The sequence below is a fragment of the Aegilops tauschii genome, chromosome 2 (genome assembly GCF_002575655.3).
Source record: "Aegilops tauschii subsp. strangulata cultivar AL8/78 chromosome 2, Aet v6.0, whole genome shotgun sequence".
Taxonomy (NCBI): domain Eukaryota; kingdom Viridiplantae; phylum Streptophyta; class Magnoliopsida; order Poales; family Poaceae; genus Aegilops; species Aegilops tauschii.
In genome coordinates, this window is record NC_053036.3 from 239897740 (window position 1) to 239917650 (window position 19911).

General features: G+C 45.6%; 1 protein-coding gene and 2 long non-coding RNA genes across 19 annotated transcripts; 1 reads left to right on the forward strand and 2 right to left on the reverse strand.

Moving 5' to 3' along the window:
* The first annotated feature begins 11407 nt into the window (after positions 1–11407).
* LOC120973267 (uncharacterized) lies at positions 11408–17158 on the forward strand. 17 transcript variants are annotated; one of them, XR_012202370.1, is made up of 11 exons: positions 11408–12018; positions 12125–13016; positions 13138–13496; positions 13577–13628; positions 14177–14297; positions 14682–14777; positions 15031–15108; positions 15366–15490; positions 15569–15661; positions 16139–16513; positions 16840–17158. It is a non-coding gene; the product is annotated as an uncharacterized lncRNA (long non-coding RNA). The 17 variants fall into 17 exon arrangements; XR_012202369.1 differs by having other exon boundaries at positions 15042–15108; XR_012202374.1 differs by lacking the exon at positions 11408–12018 and adding an exon at positions 13802–14081 and having other exon boundaries at positions 12636–13016; positions 15042–15108.
* LOC141041627 (uncharacterized) lies at positions 15423–16139 on the reverse strand. The gene is made up of 2 exons (XR_012202377.1): positions 15780–16139; positions 15423–15681 (listed from the first exon to the last, which is right to left on the reverse strand). It is a non-coding gene; the product is annotated as an uncharacterized lncRNA (long non-coding RNA).
* Positions 17159–17430: 272 nt separating the features above from the next.
* LOC109768069 (zinc finger protein 36) lies at positions 17431–19537 on the reverse strand. The gene is made up of 5 exons (XM_020326803.2): positions 19526–19537; positions 18686–19334; positions 18246–18599; positions 17954–18088; positions 17431–17831 (listed from the first exon to the last, which is right to left on the reverse strand). Exons 1-2 carry the CDS (start codon positions 19535–19537, stop codon positions 18753–18755), a joined length of 594 nt encoding a protein of 197 aa, XP_020182392.1. The 3' UTR covers positions 17431–17831; positions 17954–18088; positions 18246–18599; positions 18686–18752.
* Positions 19538–19911: the final 374 nt, after the last annotated feature.

The window sequence follows — 19911 nt, forward strand, 5'->3', positions numbered from 1 at the left end:
CAACTTTGAGCAGTATGTGGCCTTAGTAAAAAGAGATCATCCCTGTTTATAGGAAAATTTCTTACTCAGTTGTTTCATAGGAGGTTTGAGAAGTGACATTAAACATGATGTTTGTGGGTAGAAACCTACTGGAATCATTGAAGCTTATTGGTATGCTAAAGTATATGAGAAAGTTGTAGCTGCCAGGAAAGTACAGAGTCCTCCAGCTTACAAGTCCAGAAACTATTCATCTTCTTACAGAAATCAACAACTCCATTGCAAGTACAAGTTCCTGCACAAGAAAAGTACAATGTACCTTTTCCAAAGGATGCCAGAGCATGCTGGTACTGTAGAGAACCATGGACAAGACAACATAAGTGCAAAATTGGGAAAACTTTGCACATTCTGCAAGAATTGGATGAAGATGAGGACAGTGACAATACAGAAGAAAATTCAGGTGTAGAACAAGCTTATCACACATCTCCAAACACACCTGACAAGGAAAAGAGCAACAACACTGTAGAAAAACCTGCACAGGCCATGCACATCTCAGTACATGCTGCAGAAGGCACTCCAGGCCCAAATACTCTCTCATTGATCCTGGATATTGCAGGAAGAAAAGCTACAACTCTGTTTGACAGTGGATCTTCAGACACATTTATTAGCACATACTTTGTGGTTAAAAGCAACTTTCATCAATAGCCAATGCAACCCAGGAAAGTTATTGTTGCTGGAGGGGGCAAACTTATGTCACTGTCCAAAGTACCAAGCATGGATTTCATGATACAGGGTCATATTTTCTGTAGTAGTTTTAAAGTGCTGGATTTACAATCCTATGACATCATTTTAGGTGCAGATTGGATTTATCAGTACAGTCCTATTTCTTTGGATTTGATAGAAAGGCTATTGGTGGTCACAGGGCCAGTCAGTCACATTATTTGATCACTCCATTCCTAAGAAACACCGTCTCTTGTCAGCAGCTAGAATGAAAAAACTGTTACAAAAAGGTGTCATGGGATATATCCTGCAGATAAATGAAGTGCAGACATAAAACAACAAAAGTCCCTCACCACCTCCAGTGGCATTACAACCTCTCCTACAGAAATTTTCAGACATCTTTGTAGAATCACAAACACTTCATCCAAAAAGGGATTGTGATCACAACATTATATTACAGGAAGTAGCAAAACCTCCAAACTTGAGACCTTATAGAGTTCCTCACTATCAGAAAGCTGCCATGGAAGAAATCATCAAGCAAATGATAAAAAGGGAGAGATCCAGGAAAGTTTTAGCCCCTTCTCATCTCCTGCAATTATGGTGAGGAAAAAAGATGGTGGGTGGAGGTTATGTGTGGACTACAGAGAACTAAATGCAATAACTGTGAAAAATAAATTCCCAATGCCCATTATTGAAGATCTTTTAGATGAACTGCATGGGGCTAAAGTGTTCTCTAAGTTAGATCTGAGGTCTGGATATCATCAGATCAGAATGTCCATAGAAGATATTCCAAAAATTGCTTTTAGAACTCATATGGGCCATTATGAATATATAGTAGTTCCATTTGGGTTGTCCTATGGACCAGGTACTTTTCAGAGCCTTATGAACACTGTGTGTGAGGAAATCAATGAAACAGAAAAGGAGAAGTCTATCTTGGTGTTCTTGGATGACATGTTAATTTTCAGCAAGTCATTGGTGCAACATTACAGACACTTAGAGAGGACCTTCACTATCTTGAGGAAACATGAGTTATATGTGAAGCAATCTAAATGCATTTTTGCCACAGACCAAGTAGCATATCTAGGTCATATCATTTCTGATAAAGGAGTGGCTACTGATCCAGATAAGATCACTTCAGTAAGGGATTGGCCAGAGCCTGAAAATGTCACAAAGCTCAGAGGTTTCCTAGGACTGACTGGTTAGTACAGAAGATTTGTGAAAAATTATGGACAAATTTGTAGACGACTGCATGCCATGCTTAGAAAGATGCTTCCCAATGGGGACCTGAACAAAGCAAAGCTTTTCAAACTCTCAAACACACTATGACTAGCTGTCCTGTGTTGGCCCTGCCAGACTTCTCTGCTCCTTTTACAATTGAAGTTGATGCTTGTGCCAAAGGTATTGGAGCAGTGCTCATGCAGAAAGGCAGACCTATTGCTTATCTAAGCAAAAATTTAGGTCCAAAATCTGCAGCTCAATCCATATATGGAAAGGAGGCCATGTCAATTCTAGAAGCTCTTAAGAAGTGGAGGCATTATGTGTGGGAAACAAACTGATCATCAAGACAGACCAACAATCTCTGAAATATATGACTACTTAGAGATTAACTGAAGGAGTTCAACATAAACTACTTCTTAAGCTGTTGGAATATGATTATTCCATTGAGTATAAAAAAGGAAAAGAGAATACAGTGGCAGATGCACTGTCTAGAAGAGATAGCAGTCACCAGATACAATGCAATAGTATCACTAGGGTCATTCCAGCCTGGACTAAAGATGTAATGAAAAGTTATCAGGGAGATCTAGATACTGACAAAGTTTTGAAGAAAGTTGCTGCAGACAATGAGCCACATCCAAAATTTTCTACTCACAATGGCCTACTGAAATATAACAAGAGGACATATGTGGGAGCTAGCACTGCATTCAGTCAGAAACTCCTACAAACTTTTCATTCCTCTGCTTTAGGGGGTCACTCTGGCATTAAAGCAACATATTACAGGATCAATAAAGTGTTTTACTGGCCCAACATGAAGAAAGACATTGAACAATTTGTCAGCCAGTGCCCTGTGTGTCAGCTAAACAAAGTGGAACATATTCATCCTCCTGGACTTCTCCAACCTCTTCCCGTTCCTAATATGGCTTGGTCCCACATTACTATGGATTTTATCACTACACTGCCAAATTCTCAAGGCAAAGAGGTCATTCTGGTGGTAGTGGACAGACTAACAAAATATGCTCACTTCCTACCTTTGGCTCATCCTTACACAGTCCAAACAGTGTTTGAAACATTAATGGATAAGTGATCAAATTACATGGTCCGCCCATCTGCATTATGTCTGACAGAGATTCAATTTTCACCAATGCTCTGTATCAGGAACTGTTTAATGCTTTTGGGGTGAAGATCAGGTTCAATATTGCTTCCATCCACAAACAGATGGCCGAACTGAGAGAGTCAACCAATGTTTAGAGGCTTATCTAAGGGGCATGGTTTTTCAAGAGCCAAAGAAATGGTTGAAGTGGTTACCACTGGTAGGATTGTGGTACAACACCAGCTACCACTCATCACTGAATTGCACTCCATTTCAGGCACTCTATGGTTACAAACCTCCACAAATAGGAGAATTTGCTGCAGAACAGTTACTAACTCCAGAAGCAACTCCGACCATATCTGAAAGAGAGCACATGATGCAAAGATTGAAAGCAAATCTTGAGCACGCCCAAAGCAGGATCAAGCATTTCGCTGACAGAAATCGTACAGAGAGACAATTGGAAGTAGGTGACATGGTGTTCCTGAAAATATAACCATACAGACAAAATGCTTTTGGTCTGAGGGGTTCACTAAAGCTCAGGTCTAAGTTTTATGGGCCATATAAAATTCTGGAGAGAATTGGAGAAGTTTCTTACAAGCTTCATCTTCCTGAAGGCACAAATATACACCCAATGTTTCACATCAGTCAACTCAAGAAGCACATAGGCCACCAAGTTGTTCCTCTTCCTCATGTTCCTATTGTAACTCCAGAGGATTATGTCAAAACCATTCCAGTAGCAGTGCTTGATCGTCAAGTCATACAAAGGAACAAATCTCCAGTGGGGCAATGTTTGGTGCAATGGGAAAGTTTGGCTCCGGATGATGCAACATGGGAAGATGCAGCCTTCCTCAACAAGACCTTCCCAGGACACAAGCTTTTCCGCCTCGAGGACAAGGCGATCATCATGGTGGCGGCATTGTCGGGACTCGAACCGAGAGCCTACTGACAAAGATCCCGCAGAGACAAGTCCAGTTCAGACAAGCAACGGTTCAAATACGCAGCAACCAGCTCAACGGCTCGGATGGAATCCTCACCGTTTCACCTGGGGTTAAGTTTCAGTCACTGTCTGTAACCGTTAAGTCTTGTTTAAGGGTTCTACCGCGATGAGCTGGACTGTAGCTTAAAAGCATTCGCGAAGGCGTGGCTCAGCAAGTTGTAATTCAGATTTCCTTTTAGTTGGTAGGTAGAACCCTAGCTATCGTATGGAAGACGGGGTCTCTTGCCTCGCGATCCATCTATTGTACCACTGAACTCCCAGAATTTCCTCTGTTCTTGCATAATTCGAGACGATCTAGCAATTCCTGGTAATTTGAGCCTTACACGCGGTGAGCAACTCCTCTGGACCCCCCTTCCTCCACCTCGACTCGGTCGCCGTTTGCCGTCCCCGAGCACATCCGAGCTCACGCGTACTCGTACGTACGTGCGTGCGTGCGTGAGCTGCCGCCTGCTTTTGTTGCACTGCTGCTCGACTGCGCGCCTGCTCTGCTGCCGCGCTATCTCTCGCTACTGCTCCTGATGCGTTTGCTGCTTCTTGCTGCTCACCGGCTGTCGCTCCTGATGCTCTACTTGTTGTCGTCACCGCCTACTGCGTCGCTGCTACCTACTGCTCCTCCTCCTGTTGCGCGCGCTGGCTTGGCCGCCCCCGCACGTGTCGCACCACGCCCACCCGCTGCTTGCCCGCCCACCCCTGGCGAGCCTCGCGCTTGACCGCCGCATTGTTGGAATTCCGTCCACAGGATCGATCACATCAAAGTAGACGAAGAACACGGGCACGAAAACTTGGCCAAGGGCACGTGTCGTGCCCCTTCTTTCTCTTTTTAGTTTCTCCTTTTTCTCACCACAATGTTACAAAGTTATGCCCTGGCTGCATATATATATGACAAATGTTTCCTACAAGCAGTGGTAGTTACCACCACTTGCGTTTTGTATGTTGTATGTAGTATCTGTCGAAACCGAGAGTATGTATGTGTAGTATGTAGTATATAACAATGATTAGGTAGTATATATACTAATTTTTAGGTAGTATGTACCTTTTTTGAGTATGCTCTTTTTTACGTACAAATATGTACGTATTTCATAAATATAACAAAAACTATGGGCTCATATGCAATTTTTTCATGTAACTTGCTTTGAAATAGCTTAAATATAGTATATGAACATATTGAAAATAATAAAATAGTATATATAGTACCATATGGTAGTATATGAGACATGTGGAGTAACTATCACCGGGTGGTAGGATGAATTTTCCATATATATATATATATATATATATATATATATATATATATATATATAACAGAATATTATTATGTTAGCATCGGTCCCTATAAAGGCGCGATGTGCAGAGCACGGTAGAAACTCCCCGACCCGCTCTCAACCTAACCCGCCTCCTGCCACCGGAGGCAGCCGTCGCGGGCGAGCGAGCGACTGCGGCAGCCGGAGCGAGGGAGCCCGCGGCGCCGTGACGGGTCGCTCCTCCGACCCACGCGCTGACGCCAGCCGGCCGTCCGCTCCTCCGCCGACCGGCTATGCACACTGTCAGGACTGTTGCCGATTCAGGCAACAGCCTGAACCAGTACAGGGCAGGATTCGGTTAACTCGAAGAAGGAGCACCGTCAATCTTCGATCGCACGGCAGCCAAGGCCCAATTACCGTTTCGTCCAGGCGGGACTTCCCTGACCACTGATCTTCAGATGGACGGCTGGAGTGGACGCGAGCACCGTAGCTTCAGATCAACGCTACCTGTAGTGGAGCTGCTCTGTCCCTTTTGCTTTTTCACTTTCTGTAGCTATTTAACGGAGCCGATCCTTGTGTGGAGGGCATCTACCTTGTAATTGGGCTGTGCCCGAAGCCGCCGTGTTCCGGCTGGCACCAACCCTAGCTACTTTCCCCTTTGCAATTCCTCTGAAATCACATCCCAATTGGAACATATTCCTGTGTTTCTCGTAATAGATGCTTACAATTCTCGACAGTACTGGCTAGGTCCTGTCAATTGGTATACAGAGCAAGGTTTAATCCTCGGAGGCGGCTCGTAGCGGACTTCAGATCGGATCTGGAGAAGGCTTGGTGGCGGCGCGAAGCAGGGAGGAGACGGCGGCGGTAGACTGTTCGGAAGCAGGATCGGACCGGTGAGTGGTTTCTGAAGAATCTTTCTTCAGTGTCAAATCCCACCCAACCCTCCCTTCCAGTGCTTCTTTCTCCGGCGACGGACGACATTCATGGCAGCTCCGGCGTGGCGTTCGGGACGAGGCCAGGTTTCCGGAACACCAGAGTAAAATCCCTCCCTCCACTCCCAAGAAGCAGCTCCGGCCACGGCTCTCAACGCCGAATGATCAACCCTCCCCTGGACCAGATGGCGAAGGAGGACGAGTCGTTGGACACAGCGTCTCTGGAACTAGAATCTCTGCAGCTGGACATCAAGACCCTGAGGCAAAACAGAGAAGAAGATAAAAAGGAATTCTATGACTTCACTGAAACTGTCAACAGAAATTTTGCCAGCATTGACAGAAACTTCAAGAAGATACAGGCGAGCTTGCGCAAATTAACTGAGGAAGAGAAAACTGAGGAAGAAGAAGAAGATCCAAGTCCTCACTCTGGCTATGGGAGTACTATACCTCCTGGCCGCCCCAAGCAGCTCTCAGGCTCAAACCAGACTGCACGACCAGGAGCCACAGTAGCTGGATCTGCTGTTCTTATTGATAAGGCAACAGGAAAAGAACTGAACTTGGATGGCACACCTAAAGGGCCTTATAGACATCCAAATCATACGGCAAACAAAGTGGAAATCGTCACCCCTCAAAGTAATGTTGGAGCAAACCAGGGAGCACTTCATGCTGTGGAAGAGATACATGAAGAGGGCCATCACCAGGAGACACAACGAACACGACCTTTGCACAATGATGTGCGAAGGAACATCTTAAGTGTCAAACCTGCTAAACTTAACATCTCTGAATTTGAAGGAACTGATGCAGATTCTTGGATACAGAACATCGAACAGTTCTTTGAAGCTTCCAGAACACCCCTAGAACAGAGAACAGAGATTGCAGTTTCTTACTTAAAGGGAGAGGCCATTCAGTGGTGGAGGGGAACAGGATATCTGGTCACTAACATGCCCTGGCACAGATTCTGTACCTACTTAACTGACAGGTTTGCACTCACTTCTGTGTGTGAGAATGTAAAAGCTTTTCACAGTTTGACACAATCGGGCACCGTGGGACAGTACATTACTGCGTTTGAACAGAAAATGAACTTAATGAGAAGGGATAATCCAGCAATTCCTGATGATTATTATATGAATAGTTTCATCTCTGGGCTAAATCCTTATATACAGAGCCATCTGGAATGTCTGCAACCAACCACTATACAAAAAGCTATGTGGTTTGCTAGGAGAATGGAAAACTCTTGCCCTCCAACTACCAAAACCCACACCCCTTACTACAGGAAACAAGCAACTGTTGAAACCAGCAAGCAGCCTGTCTATACTTCCACTCCTGCAGCTACTGTCATACAACAGGCCAGAGAGAAAGGGATACGCTACAAATGCAGAGAACCTTGGTTTCCTGCTCACAAGCAAGTCTGTAAGATGTCTCAAAAGGCACAAATCCAAGCTCTGCAAGAACTGAAGAGTGATAAACCTGAGGTGATTTACATTGTTGATGCAGAGGAAGAAATGTCTGAAACTGAAGAGGAATTAGAAGATAAACAACAACTCAAGATTTCCATGCATGCAGCTACGGGTTCACCTGAAGAGTCTACCAAGCACACATTTACTCTACAAGTTAAAATGGGACAAACAATGGGACTCGCTCTGGTTGACAGTGGGAGCACCACCACTTTTATGTCACCACAAGCTGCTCAACAGGCTGGTTGTAACATTACTCCAGTAAAGAGAGTCCAAGTCACTGTGGCCAATGGTGGCAAATTAACAAGTGATTTCTCTTGCGTTCAGGCAAAATATTCTATACAAGGAGAGAGCTTTCAATCTGATTTCAGAATTCTGAACCTCACGGGATATGATATCATTCTTGGAGCAGATTGGATGTTCAAGCACAGTCCTGTTACCTTTGACTTGCCCAGAATGGAACTAACAATTAAGACACAATCTGGACAGTTAAAGACATTTGTTGATGAAACGCTCCCAAACAGCCCCTGTACACCAGAACTACAAGATATGGACCAGATTCTTGACAATATACTGACTGGAGCCTTGATGTGGATGCAACCAGTACAAATCCAGCCTGAAGAGCTTCTACCACAGAAACCAGCAGTAACTAAAGTGTTAGAAGAATTTCAAGATGTGTTCCAAACACCTACTGGACTTCCACCAAAAAGGGATTGTGATCATGCCATTAATTTGGAACCAGGAGCACCCGTGATCAATCAAAGGTGCTACAGGATGCCCCACCAGCAGAAAAATGCTCTTGAAGCAATCATCAAGGACTTAATTGCTCAAGGAATCATAAGATTGAGCACAAGCCCTTACTCCTCTCCTGCTATATTAGTCAGAAAGAAAGATCTAACTTGGAGGCTGTGTGTGGATTACAGAAAGTTAAACTCACACACCATCAAGAATAAATATCCAATCCCTCTAATTGAAGATCTGTTGGATGAGCTCAATGGAGCAAAAATATTCACCAAAATAGACCTCAGAAGTGGATATCACCAAATTAGAATGAAAGAGGAAGATATTGCAAAAACTGCTTTCAGCACTCACATGGGTCTGTATGAGTTCTTGGTAATGCCTTTTGGAGTGACTAATGGCCCACCATCATTCCACCAACTTATGCACTCTGTTCTGGGCCCTCTCCTCAGGCATTGCGTGCTTGTGTTCTTCGATGATATTTTAATCTTCAGCAAGTCATTCGAGGAACACCTGGAACATTTAGCTCTTGTTCTGTCTGCTTTGAGAAAACATAACCTCTATGCAAAACTCTCCAAATGCACGTTTGCCCAACCCAAGGTGGAATACCTAGGACATGTCATTACTGCTGAAGGTGTGTCCACTGACCCTGCAAAAGTAGAAGCAATAACTCAGTGGCCTACTCCTGAGAACACCACTCACCTCAGAAGTTTTTTGGGGCTCACTGGTTACTATAGAAGGTTCATCAGAAATTATGGGATTGTGTGCAAGCCTCTCTATGAAGCTTTGAAGAAAGAGGGTTTCAAGTGGGAAACAGAACAACAAAATGCATTCCTGCAGCTCAAAGGCCTCATGACACAAGCTCCTGTGCTAGCCATGCCTGATTTCTCTCTGCCATTTGTGCTAGAAGCTGATGCTTCTGGATATGGGATTGGTGCAGTCTTAATGCAAAAAGGACAGCCACTTGCATTTCTCAGCAAGGCCATTGGACCTAAAGCAGCAGGATGGTCTACTTATGACAAGGAAGCTTTGGCAATTATTGAAGCAATAAAAAAATGGAAACATTACTTCGCTTCCTCTTCGATTATTATCAGGACTGACCAGCAGAGCCTCAAATACATCCAAGAGCAGAAGCTCACGGAGGGTGTGCAACACAAGCTACTAATCAAATTGTTGGGCTACAAATTCACTATAGAATACAAAAAAGGAAAAGAGAACAAGGTGGCCGATGCACTTTCCAGAGTTAAACATTCTGTCCACTCCTTCTTCTCCTCTGTGGCTATTCCTACATGGATTACTGATGTAGTAAACAGTTATAAAGAGGATGCCAAGTGCTCTGAATTGCTGTCCCAATTAGCTGTGGCTCCTAATGGAAAACCACCATACACTCTCACTAATGGGGTGTTGAGGTACAAGGGCAAAATCCTCATTGGAACAACCACACCTCTCAGAACATCCTTGATAACTTCATTTCACACTTCTGAATTGGGGGGTCACTCTGGAGAAAGAGCCACATATCATAGATTGAAGATCTTGTTCACCTGGCCAGGAATGAGAACTGCTGTGAAAGCATTTGTGCAACAATGTCCAGTCTGTCAACTGAACAAAGCTCATCATTCTCCTTACCCTGGTTTATTACAACCATTACCAGTTCCTGATTTTGCTTGGACTCACATAAGCATGGATTTTGTGGAAGGACTACCTGTCTCAGAAGGCAAGGATATGCTGTTAGTAGTAGTGGATAGATTCACTAAATATGCCCATTTCATAGCCCTCAAACATCCAATCAATGTCAAAGTGGTTGCTCAAGCTTTCACAGATAACATCTTCAAGTTGCATGGCCTGCCAACTGTTATTGTGACGGACAGAGACAACATTTTCACTAGTCACTTGTGGCAGCACCTGTTCAAGAAAATGGGCGTCAAATTACATCTCAGCACCTCCTATCATCCTCAAACCGATGGGCAGACCGAGAGGGTAAACCAATGCTTGGAGAATTACTTAAGGTGCATGGCATTTGCACACCCCAAGAAATGGCACAAATGGCTTTCCATGGCCGAGTGGTGGTACAATACCAGTTTTCATATTGCCCTCAAAATGACACCGTTCCAAGCCCTTTATGGTAAACCTCCCCCATTGATTGCGGAATTAATGCTACCACCTCCAGAGGGAGACGATGCTCAAGCAGAGTTGGACAGGGAGGCAATGGCCCAGCAAATCAAAGACAATCTGATCAAGGCCCAACAGAGGATGAAGCACTATGCGGATAGAAAGCGATCTGACAAGAAATTGGAAGTGGGAGACATGGTCTATGTGAAACTTCAGCCTTACAGACACACTAGTTTGAGCATCCACAGACATCTGAAACTGCACTCCAAGTACTATGGGCCTTTCAGAGTCCTGGAAAAGATTGGTCAGGTGGCATATAAACTACTACTACCTGAGGGCTGCCAACTTCACAACACCTTCCACATCAGTCAGCTTAAAAAGCACATTGGACCTGATGCAGTGCCAAATCCCAAACTGCCTCTTTTGGACCAAGAAGGACACATTCTGATCCAACCGGAGGTCCTGCTCCAAAGAAAGCTGATTCCAAGAGTCCAAGGGGACATCAGCATTCCCGTGGTTCAGTGGCTGATCAAATGGGTTAACCTACCGGTCGAAAATGCTACCTGGGAAGATGTTGCTTTCATTCAGAAGGTTTTTCCTGCCTTCCAGCCTTGAGGACAAGTCTGGTCTCGATGGGGGGGGGGGGGGGATTGTCAGGACTGTTGCCGATTCAGGCAACAGCCTGAACCAGTACAGGGCAGGATTCAGTTAACTGGAAGAAGGAGCACCGTCAATCTTCGATCGCACGGCAGACAAGGCCCAATTACCGTTTCGTCCAGGCGGGACTTCCCTGACCACTGATCTTCAGATGGACGGCTGGAGTGGACGCGAGCACCGTAGCTTCAGATCAACGCTACCTGTAGTGGAGCTGCTCTGTCCCTTTTGCTTTTTCACTTTCTGTAGCTATTTAACGGAGCCGATCCTTGTGTGGAGGGCATCTACCTTGTAATTGGGCTGTGCCCGAAGCCGCCGTGTTCCGGCTGGCACCAACCCTAGCTACTTTCCCCTTTGCAATTCCTCTGAAATCACATCCTAATTGAAACATATTCATGTGTTTCTCGTAATAGATGCTTACAATTCTCGACAGTACTGGCTAGGTCCTGTCACACACCGAGCCGAACCGATACGAGCTGGGTAAAATCCCACCCACCGCCCAGCTCCCACTAGCGAATGGCCTCCGCCCCTGCTTTCAGCGCGCCGCCGCCGGCCTACCGCCACACGCGCCGCCGCCGGCCTCCCGCAAGACTCGCCGCCGCCGGCCCCCGCTTCCACCCGCCATCAGCCACCTTAAAGGGCCACCCAGTCACCTTCACCGCCGCCACAAGCGACGCGCCTCCTCCCATGGATGCGGTCGCCGCCCTGCGCCTCCTGCTGGCGACGAGCCCAGTTCTCCTTCCTTCTTCCAGCGACGCGCCGTTCAACGCCACCACCACTGCCAGTTCAACGCTGCCCCGACAAATCCTGTGCGTCAACCCCCTGGCTGACTTTGCTTCTCTCAACTTCAAAAAGAGGTTCCGTTCAGAAGCTTGAACAAGAAAAAGAGGTTCATTCAGAACTTGCGTGTGGTGTCTGTACTGCTGCTAACCTTGTTTTGCTTCTTTACAAAGCCTCTAGGAATATTAGTACTGAATTGTTTATGTCAGTTCCAGCCGGCAAGTGGCCCTGCACAACAACATGCAGCAGTTCGACAGGGGAGTGTGGGTCAGTACCACGCCGACAAGTCAGGCAGACGTCCTTTGCATCACGAACTAGTGCAGTTCGATCTTGCGCAAGCGGGAAATTCCCTGATGCCGGGTGTGTCAGTACCACCCTACACAGCAGCAATCATTGTCTTCTTGCAGCTTCCATTGAACAATTAATCCAAGGAATTTTGGGTGGAGCAACATTTGTCGGTCTTAGGAATCTCGATCATTATTCACCACCAGCCATGGTGATGGTCATTGCTGCTCTTTCCATCGCATGGGAGCCGGTTGTTGCTGCCCTTCAATATCTCTATATCTGAACTATTGTTGCTTGCTATCTCACCCCTCTCAAAACTTTTTGATGGTTCGTGTACAGAGAAATACCTTTTTTGTGTTTCTTTTTTAAGTCATTATATGCTCTCGAAATGTTTATGTTTATGCCTCAAAAGAGAGAGAGAGAGAGAGAGAGAGAGAGAGAGAGAGAGAGAGAGAGAAAACCAGTACGTGTGTCTCACTCTGTTACATAACATTTTAATTATCTTTGCCACAAAGCTTCATTTATCCAGAGAAGTTCAAAGTAAAGATTAGTTCACACTTTAGGTTTTTCTCCTTTGGTCTATTTGTTCAGTTCTGAATCCTTCGGTTTTGGTTGCAGAGAAAGTTCAAAGTTCATGCTCCTTTGTTTTTTGTTAAGTCAGGCAGAGTCAGGTCTTGCTCGGGCATCATCTCGTCTCGTCCGTTCAGCAAATGCCTCCAGATAAGTTTACACTTGTGGTTATTCTCGTTGGTTTAATTCTTCAGTCCACACTCCTTGGGTTTTTGTTCTAGAGAAGTTAAAGAAAACCTGTAGAAGTTTGTGGTAAGTTATGTTTCATTTGAAGCAGGAACATCAACTGCCACACCGTTGGTGTTTTGTATAATTCGTACCAATTGATTCATATGTTTGATTCTAACCCTTTAAATTTTACTGGACTACGCAGCCCAAGGACATGGTGTTGAAGCTGTCGGGCGTGCAGAGGCAGGCGGTGCTGAAGCACGGGGGCTTGTTGCTGCCAAGGGGCCGAACGACGCCCCTGTACTAGAGCAGGTAGTACTGCCTGGGCATGTCCACCTGCGACGTACCTGGCCACGGTGGCGGCACAACGGTGTCGAGCACGAGCTGCACGCAGCGCTTGCCCATGCAACCCGCCGCCTGCTAGCCCCGCATCCTGCCGGCGGTCGTCTCCACATCAGTTCGATTTGGGCACTTGGGGCAGCGGCTTAAAAGTTGACTGATGCCATGATTTGGCATTTGCTCTATGAATAGTGAAATAGTGTTGTGTATTCTTATCAGTTCATGGTAAGCACCCGAGCCGCCTTGGCCGCCTACTCATCCTCCACCTTGGCCACCTACTCATCATGTGCTGGTCATTGGTACAGATTGCCATCATGATACTTGTATTGGGGGCTAGAGCTCATGTATTACTCCCAGGTAAGTTCAAAATTTCATGTACATTGACAATGAATAAGTTCAAGTATATTAATAATTAGAAGTTCAGGTATATGGAATCTGATGCTTGCTGTGTGCATATGAGGGTCAGTTCATCTATGTGTTTGTTGTTTGTCTGAAGCACATCTAAATTTAGTGTCATTGCTAAAATGCAGGTTTAATTTTGTTGGTGTATGAATTTTCCACGGCAATCTAGCAGAAAAATGAGTGAAGGGGCATGTGTTTCTGAAAAAAATGTGTATGTTCAAAATGGGAGGCACGGTACATAGGGATGTTGTCCATCATCATTGATTGATTAAGTCACATGCGCGCGCGCACACACACATATTGACTGAACTACCCTGACATCGATGATAGAGCCTTTTTCTAATTCCCTCCTACACGACGACAGTACAATGATAGAATAAAAATCAGTTCAAAATATATATGCTGGAGGTTTGTTGGAATGACAGAAAACATCAGTTCAATTTTTCTATACCATCGCTTTTATTGCTAGATGTTCTAGTCACTTGTTTTCTTGATGCCATCAGGTGTTTGCTTAAATGCTTCAGTCCAACAAAAAGCTCCAGAAAAGTTCATAGTTTGTTTTCAGAAAAGCTCCATGGCATTTCCTCGGCTGCAGCATGTACATGCATCCCTACAAAAAAAATGGTGAGCATACCCCCAGTTGCACGCTGCTTCCCCTATGCTCTGCATTTTTCTTCTTGGAGCCAAGCTGTTGTTGCTAATGCGTTTGGATTTGATAAACAAGATAGAGAATAAAAGGGACGGGTGAAGAGAGAGCAAGTAGAGGAGAAAAATTGTGGGAGCCAGGCTTCTTGAAACATTGCATCCGAGCTGATTCTGGCTGCCTCACGAGTTGACAACTAACTTATTTACAGAACTAAAAAATATATACGTTGCACTAAATATATATACGTTGCACTTCATCTTTACAGAGCTTATTTTCTAATAGCACCATGCCGTGCCTCTTGTGCTGCAAGACTGCTAGTTCTTCAACTAAAAAATATATACGTTGCACTTCCATCTTTACAGAGCCAAATCCCGGTGTGCCCAGCCGCTGCTCGTGAACCCCGCCTCCATCAGCCCCACTTCAACGGAGCCGTCAGTTCGCAGGAGTAGGGGTAGCAGGTTCACCCGACGTCCGACGCATTCTTCCATCTCCAAAAATCTTGTTTTTTTAGTTCAGTTCTTCGTCACATGTTTCACTAGCTGAAAATGCATGGTGTTCTTAAATTGCTTGCGGACCACTAGTTGTAATTGCTTGACGAACAGAGCAAAGGTTTGTATCTTCATCTACAGTTTTTTCAGATATTCGTCGTATGCACGAGCACGGCTATATTTGCTTGTTATGATCTAGTGGGCAACATTAACATTTTGGTAGTCCTTCTGCAGGGCCCAAACCCACTATCGTGCAAGAAAAAGAAAGCAAAGCCCCAACCATCAGCTGCTCAATCATCAGGTAATTAATCAGCACTAAAACATACGTGTCTAATCCAATGTTGCGAAAGCAAGCTTGGAGTTGCCTGACTTATCTTTAGGTGTAGAACTGATAGTAAGATGGAGAAGAGATAATGCAACAAAAATCTTAGATAAGGCAGTGAAGTCCATTGCGCATTCTGATTTTTTGTAGCTCCAGACATCAGTTGTATTGAGACATGGATGGCTCTACACCTGAAGCACATATATCTGACAAGCATGATCACATGTTCCCTTCAGGGTCTGATGGCCCATGGAGAGGCGAAGCGAAAGACGGTTAGGAAGCGCAAGAGAATTGGCAAAGACAGCAAGTCCATCTGTATTTAATAGCAAGTCCATGTACTACTACATGAGAAGTACTGCTAGTGAGACTTCACTGCCCCATTTCAACAAACTTGTATACGCAATCCTGGTTTGACAAAGTACTCTGCTGCTGGTTTCAGTTCCCTCACTGGATTTGCAGGCTCACGACCATCCTCTAACACCCCGTCAGTGCCACCGATTTAAAGGAGCTCCGTGAGCGTGTACTTCTCCTGGTATACAATTTCGTTCCTCCCTATATTGCAGTCATTTTGGTTAGTAAACTTGTATGGACGAAAAAGAATTGTGCCAGGAAGTTCATATCTTAAATCTAGATAAGTTCGAAAAACAAACCACGACCAGTTTGAAAAAGAACCACCCTCGCGCCACCGCGGCGCCCAGGCCGTTCACTGCCGGCACCACAGTCCGTTCACCGGTGACACAGAGGCCGTTCAACGACGCAATGGTGAGGTCTGGCCTTTCCCCTTCCTCTTTTTATGTAGCCTCCGAGTCGAAGTTCACCTCCATGTGCTACTCCACTCGTAGCTCCCAGCCTACCCTCGAGCAAGTTCGTGCCGTGCACGAGATCAGTTCAACCTGTGCACTTGGTACATTTGTGGGAATGTCTGAGCAAAAAGAGAAACCACATATTTTTCTGCAACATTTCGACCCTGCATCCCATGAGTTCCTGATTTATTTCTTTTGTGCAATAGTTCGACCTCGACGCTTGTGGCAGTCCCACAAGGACGAGTATGGTCTACGATCGAGCAGTTGGTTCCCAAGCGAGTTCTTGGCTGAAGGTGGGCTTCCACGATGAGGTGTGGAACGCAATGTACATGGAGATCCTGATGGAGTACGATGATGGCGATGTGGCGCAGGTGGACCTCATGGAGTTTGGCTGGGCTGGCGGCGGTCGGCGGTGGACGCGGGTGCATGAGTTGTGGGGCTCCATCTGCCGCTCGACCACCACTTACTCCCACTCTGTTCACTGGTTTTGTTTTCATTGTCACGCCTGTTCCTCGTCGACCTGCAGCAGGAGACACGAGATCACCCCGGCACTGCTGGTCACATGAAGGTCGCCAAAAATGGTATATTCTCCATAAAAATAGGTGTTTGCTTATCTATATTCTCTATTGTTGAATTATATAATGTTAAAAAGTCCACTAGATGAAAAATTCGCTGTGTTAGCTAGATCAGTACGAGTGCTCATTAGTAAGACAAAAGTAGCAGTACTGATCATTACGACTTACACAAATACTAGTACTGATCAGTACTATATAGAGCCAAGCTTCACTATGGATATTACTGACCATAGGAATTTATTAGAATAATTTAATGTTTTTGTAGCTCACCTCTAATTTGTTTCTCTCTACTGCTCTTTTCTCTCACCATTTTGTTTCTCTCTGTACTGCAGCACGAGAGAGGTTTGGACGGACGCTGATCACTAGCCCACTATGACGCCGCCGATCACTAGCACGAAGGACACCAGCAGGTTGAGGATGAAGTACATGACGCAGACAATGAGGACGACCGAAACATGGAATCCGTACACATAGCACCAACTGCAAATTCAAAATTTCTGTCTGATGATTTGATTGCTACTTCTTAAAGAAAGTGTACATAACAGTTAGATGTTTCTGCAAGAAAGGAAAATTTGTATGAATCAAAAACAATGATCAGTATGAATCAAAAACAATGATCAGTATGAATCAAAAACAATGATCAGTTCGATAGTGCTCTCTCCTGCCTATTTTGGTTGATGCCACGAATAGTGAAAAAATTGTATGGGAATGTTTAATTATTACTAGCATGTAAGTTCAAAAAATAAAACACAGTCAGTTTGTCTGTGAATTTGAGGAAATCCGTCAATGGACCCGAGGAAATTATGCTCAAACAAAAAACACAACACATTATTCGGGTAAAAATTTATTTCAGTTCAGCTACGCAAACCATGCAAGTTCGATAATGATGATACCATAAGTTCGGACAAGGAAACAAATATGAATTTAAAACCAAAAACTTTCACTTCTATAAGTTCAAGTGCTCATCCATACACGGTAATTCAAGTTGGTAAAAGTTCAAGTCGCAAAACAAAAGAAGTCCAGAACATCATTGCAAGAAATGTGAGTTAAAAAAGAAACAAAACATTTTTCTTTTATAAAAAATGTCATTCAGTTCAACGATACAAACGATGCAAGTTCGGGGACGATGATATCGTAAACCGTTGAAAGGCCTGGCATGCTGCTGGCAGACGCCTTGGCTGAGTACCACTTCCCCTCCTACTTGCTCATGAGCGGCCACATTACACCCCAGGAGAGGACGGCGCCGAAGAGGAGGGAGAGGTTGACGAGGTGCGAGCAGATCATCCCGGCGCCAACATACGTCAGGCTGAAGTCGAAGAAAAATCTGGCCACGGAATCATCGAGAATTTAAAATGGTGAATTCTCTCATGCATTTTCATTTTTCAACCATCGAAACTTAAAAATTGTTCAGCGAGAGAAAAAAAGAAGAAGTCATATAGGCGTTACGTTTACTTCAGGTTTTTAGCCCGAAGGTGGGAAACCGGCGGAAGCCGCAGACGTTGCCATCGGTGTAGAACCACTGGAAGAAGCTCCAGAAGAAGCTGATCCCAAAGTACTTGAGGAATCCCACGGACCTGCTGCCTGTTGCGGTAAAGGTTGAAAGAAATTCTGAATCAGTCCGGGCCACCCGTTTCTAAAGCATTTTTTACACAGTTAAAACACGATTTGATTCATCGTAGCTGGGAATAAGAAGATGTCCTTTTCACGCAAAAGAAAGGAAAAATAAAAAGGGTCGGACCTTGCATTCTTATCTCCTTGAGGTGTGTGGAACCCGTTTATGAGGACGGCAGTGGCAGTCCCACTTCGGTAGATTAGCTTGTAGTCGATCATCAGTACCTGAAAGTGTTTAGTTTCACCACCAAATCGTCAGTTAAATTGAAGACCGATTGCGACTACGAATCAATTGTAAATATCTTTCTCATCAAGAACAAAAATAAAATGCAGACTGGCTAGGTTTAGTCAGTGACCGCAACCCTGGTGCTACGGTCTTGCGAGCAATGCCTCAAGTTTCAGTTCTTCTGACAGTATAGCAGCGACCCAGGAAAATCGGGAAGCGCGGCTCACCATGGACACGGAGAGATCAGAGAGGGCGCTGGAGCATGGAAATGGAATTAAGCCCATAGTTTTAATTTCTTTGTGTCCTCATAAATACAACAAATCAACAAATCATGGTGATACCTAATCAAATTCAACAAATGAACAAATCAATCAAGGGGCGGTTGACCATTGGCCATCTCTCCTTCTTTTACAGCAAAAGCCTCAGCTTCTTGGTGGGGAGAGGGCTCTGCACCTCCTCCTCCTCGGCCCACCTCTTCACCCCTGCTTTCTCCGGCATCGGCAGCAGGTTCAGGTCGAAGTTCCTCAGCACGGCGGAGGACGCCGACATGGAGACGGACATGGACATGGACACGGAGGTGCCGTCCCAGTAGTGGCAGTGCTTGTGCCCTCCGAGCGCCTGCCCGGTCTTGAAGCCCCGCCCGCAGACGGTGCACTGATGCGGGCCGCCGCTGCTCTCGCCCGAGGACGCCGCCGCGCTCGCCTCCGACCCACCGCCCGCGGACGCCTGCACGGCGATGCAGCGCTCTCCGGTGGGCGGCGGCTTGCGGTGGCTGGACTTGTGCCCGCCGAGCGCCTGGTACGATGCGAACGCCTTCCCGCAGACCGCGCAGCTGAACCGCAGCTCCTGAGCCGGCGCGGGGGACGGGTTCCACGCGCTCGCCTGCTGCTCCTTGTCGGTGGCGACGAGCGCGGCGAGGCAGATGGCGAAGTAGTCGTCCTTGTTGAGCGCCGGCGTGGCGGTGGGAACCAGGGAGAGGGAGAGGTCGGTCTAGTCCGCCACCATCCCGCGGACAAAAACAAATCCTAACCGGACTCTAATTTACTAGTAGTTAACTCCTATCACAACACGGACTAGTACTTCTGCTACTTGCGTGCAACCAGCCACACGTACTTTCCTTCAAAAAATTTTTCCTTCCTTCCTTCCAAAAAAAGAAGCCACACGTACTAATCACCGGCTACCTTGATCACCATTAGTCTAAATCTAGTATAAACTCCTACTACATGACTCAACCAATGCTATGACTAGGACAAGATTACCTAAGAATCTTCCCCTAATCTTGATTTGTTATCTTCTCGTACTCGTTCTGATCTTGGCTCGTTGAATATCTGCATCTTGTCGACTCATCGACTCAACCGCCATATCCGTACACCGAGTATGACCCATTTGGAAACATGCGGAACCTTCTTGCTCTACAATGTTGTGCCACAGCCATTGCTTGGCCGCTGCCTTGCACTCGGTCCGCACCATACTCAATATACTTGCTTGCAGTAGATCCACTCTTCACTGGTCGCACTCCTCGCTTTTTGATGGCTTCGCCTACCATCATCCGCCTTCGGCATCACAC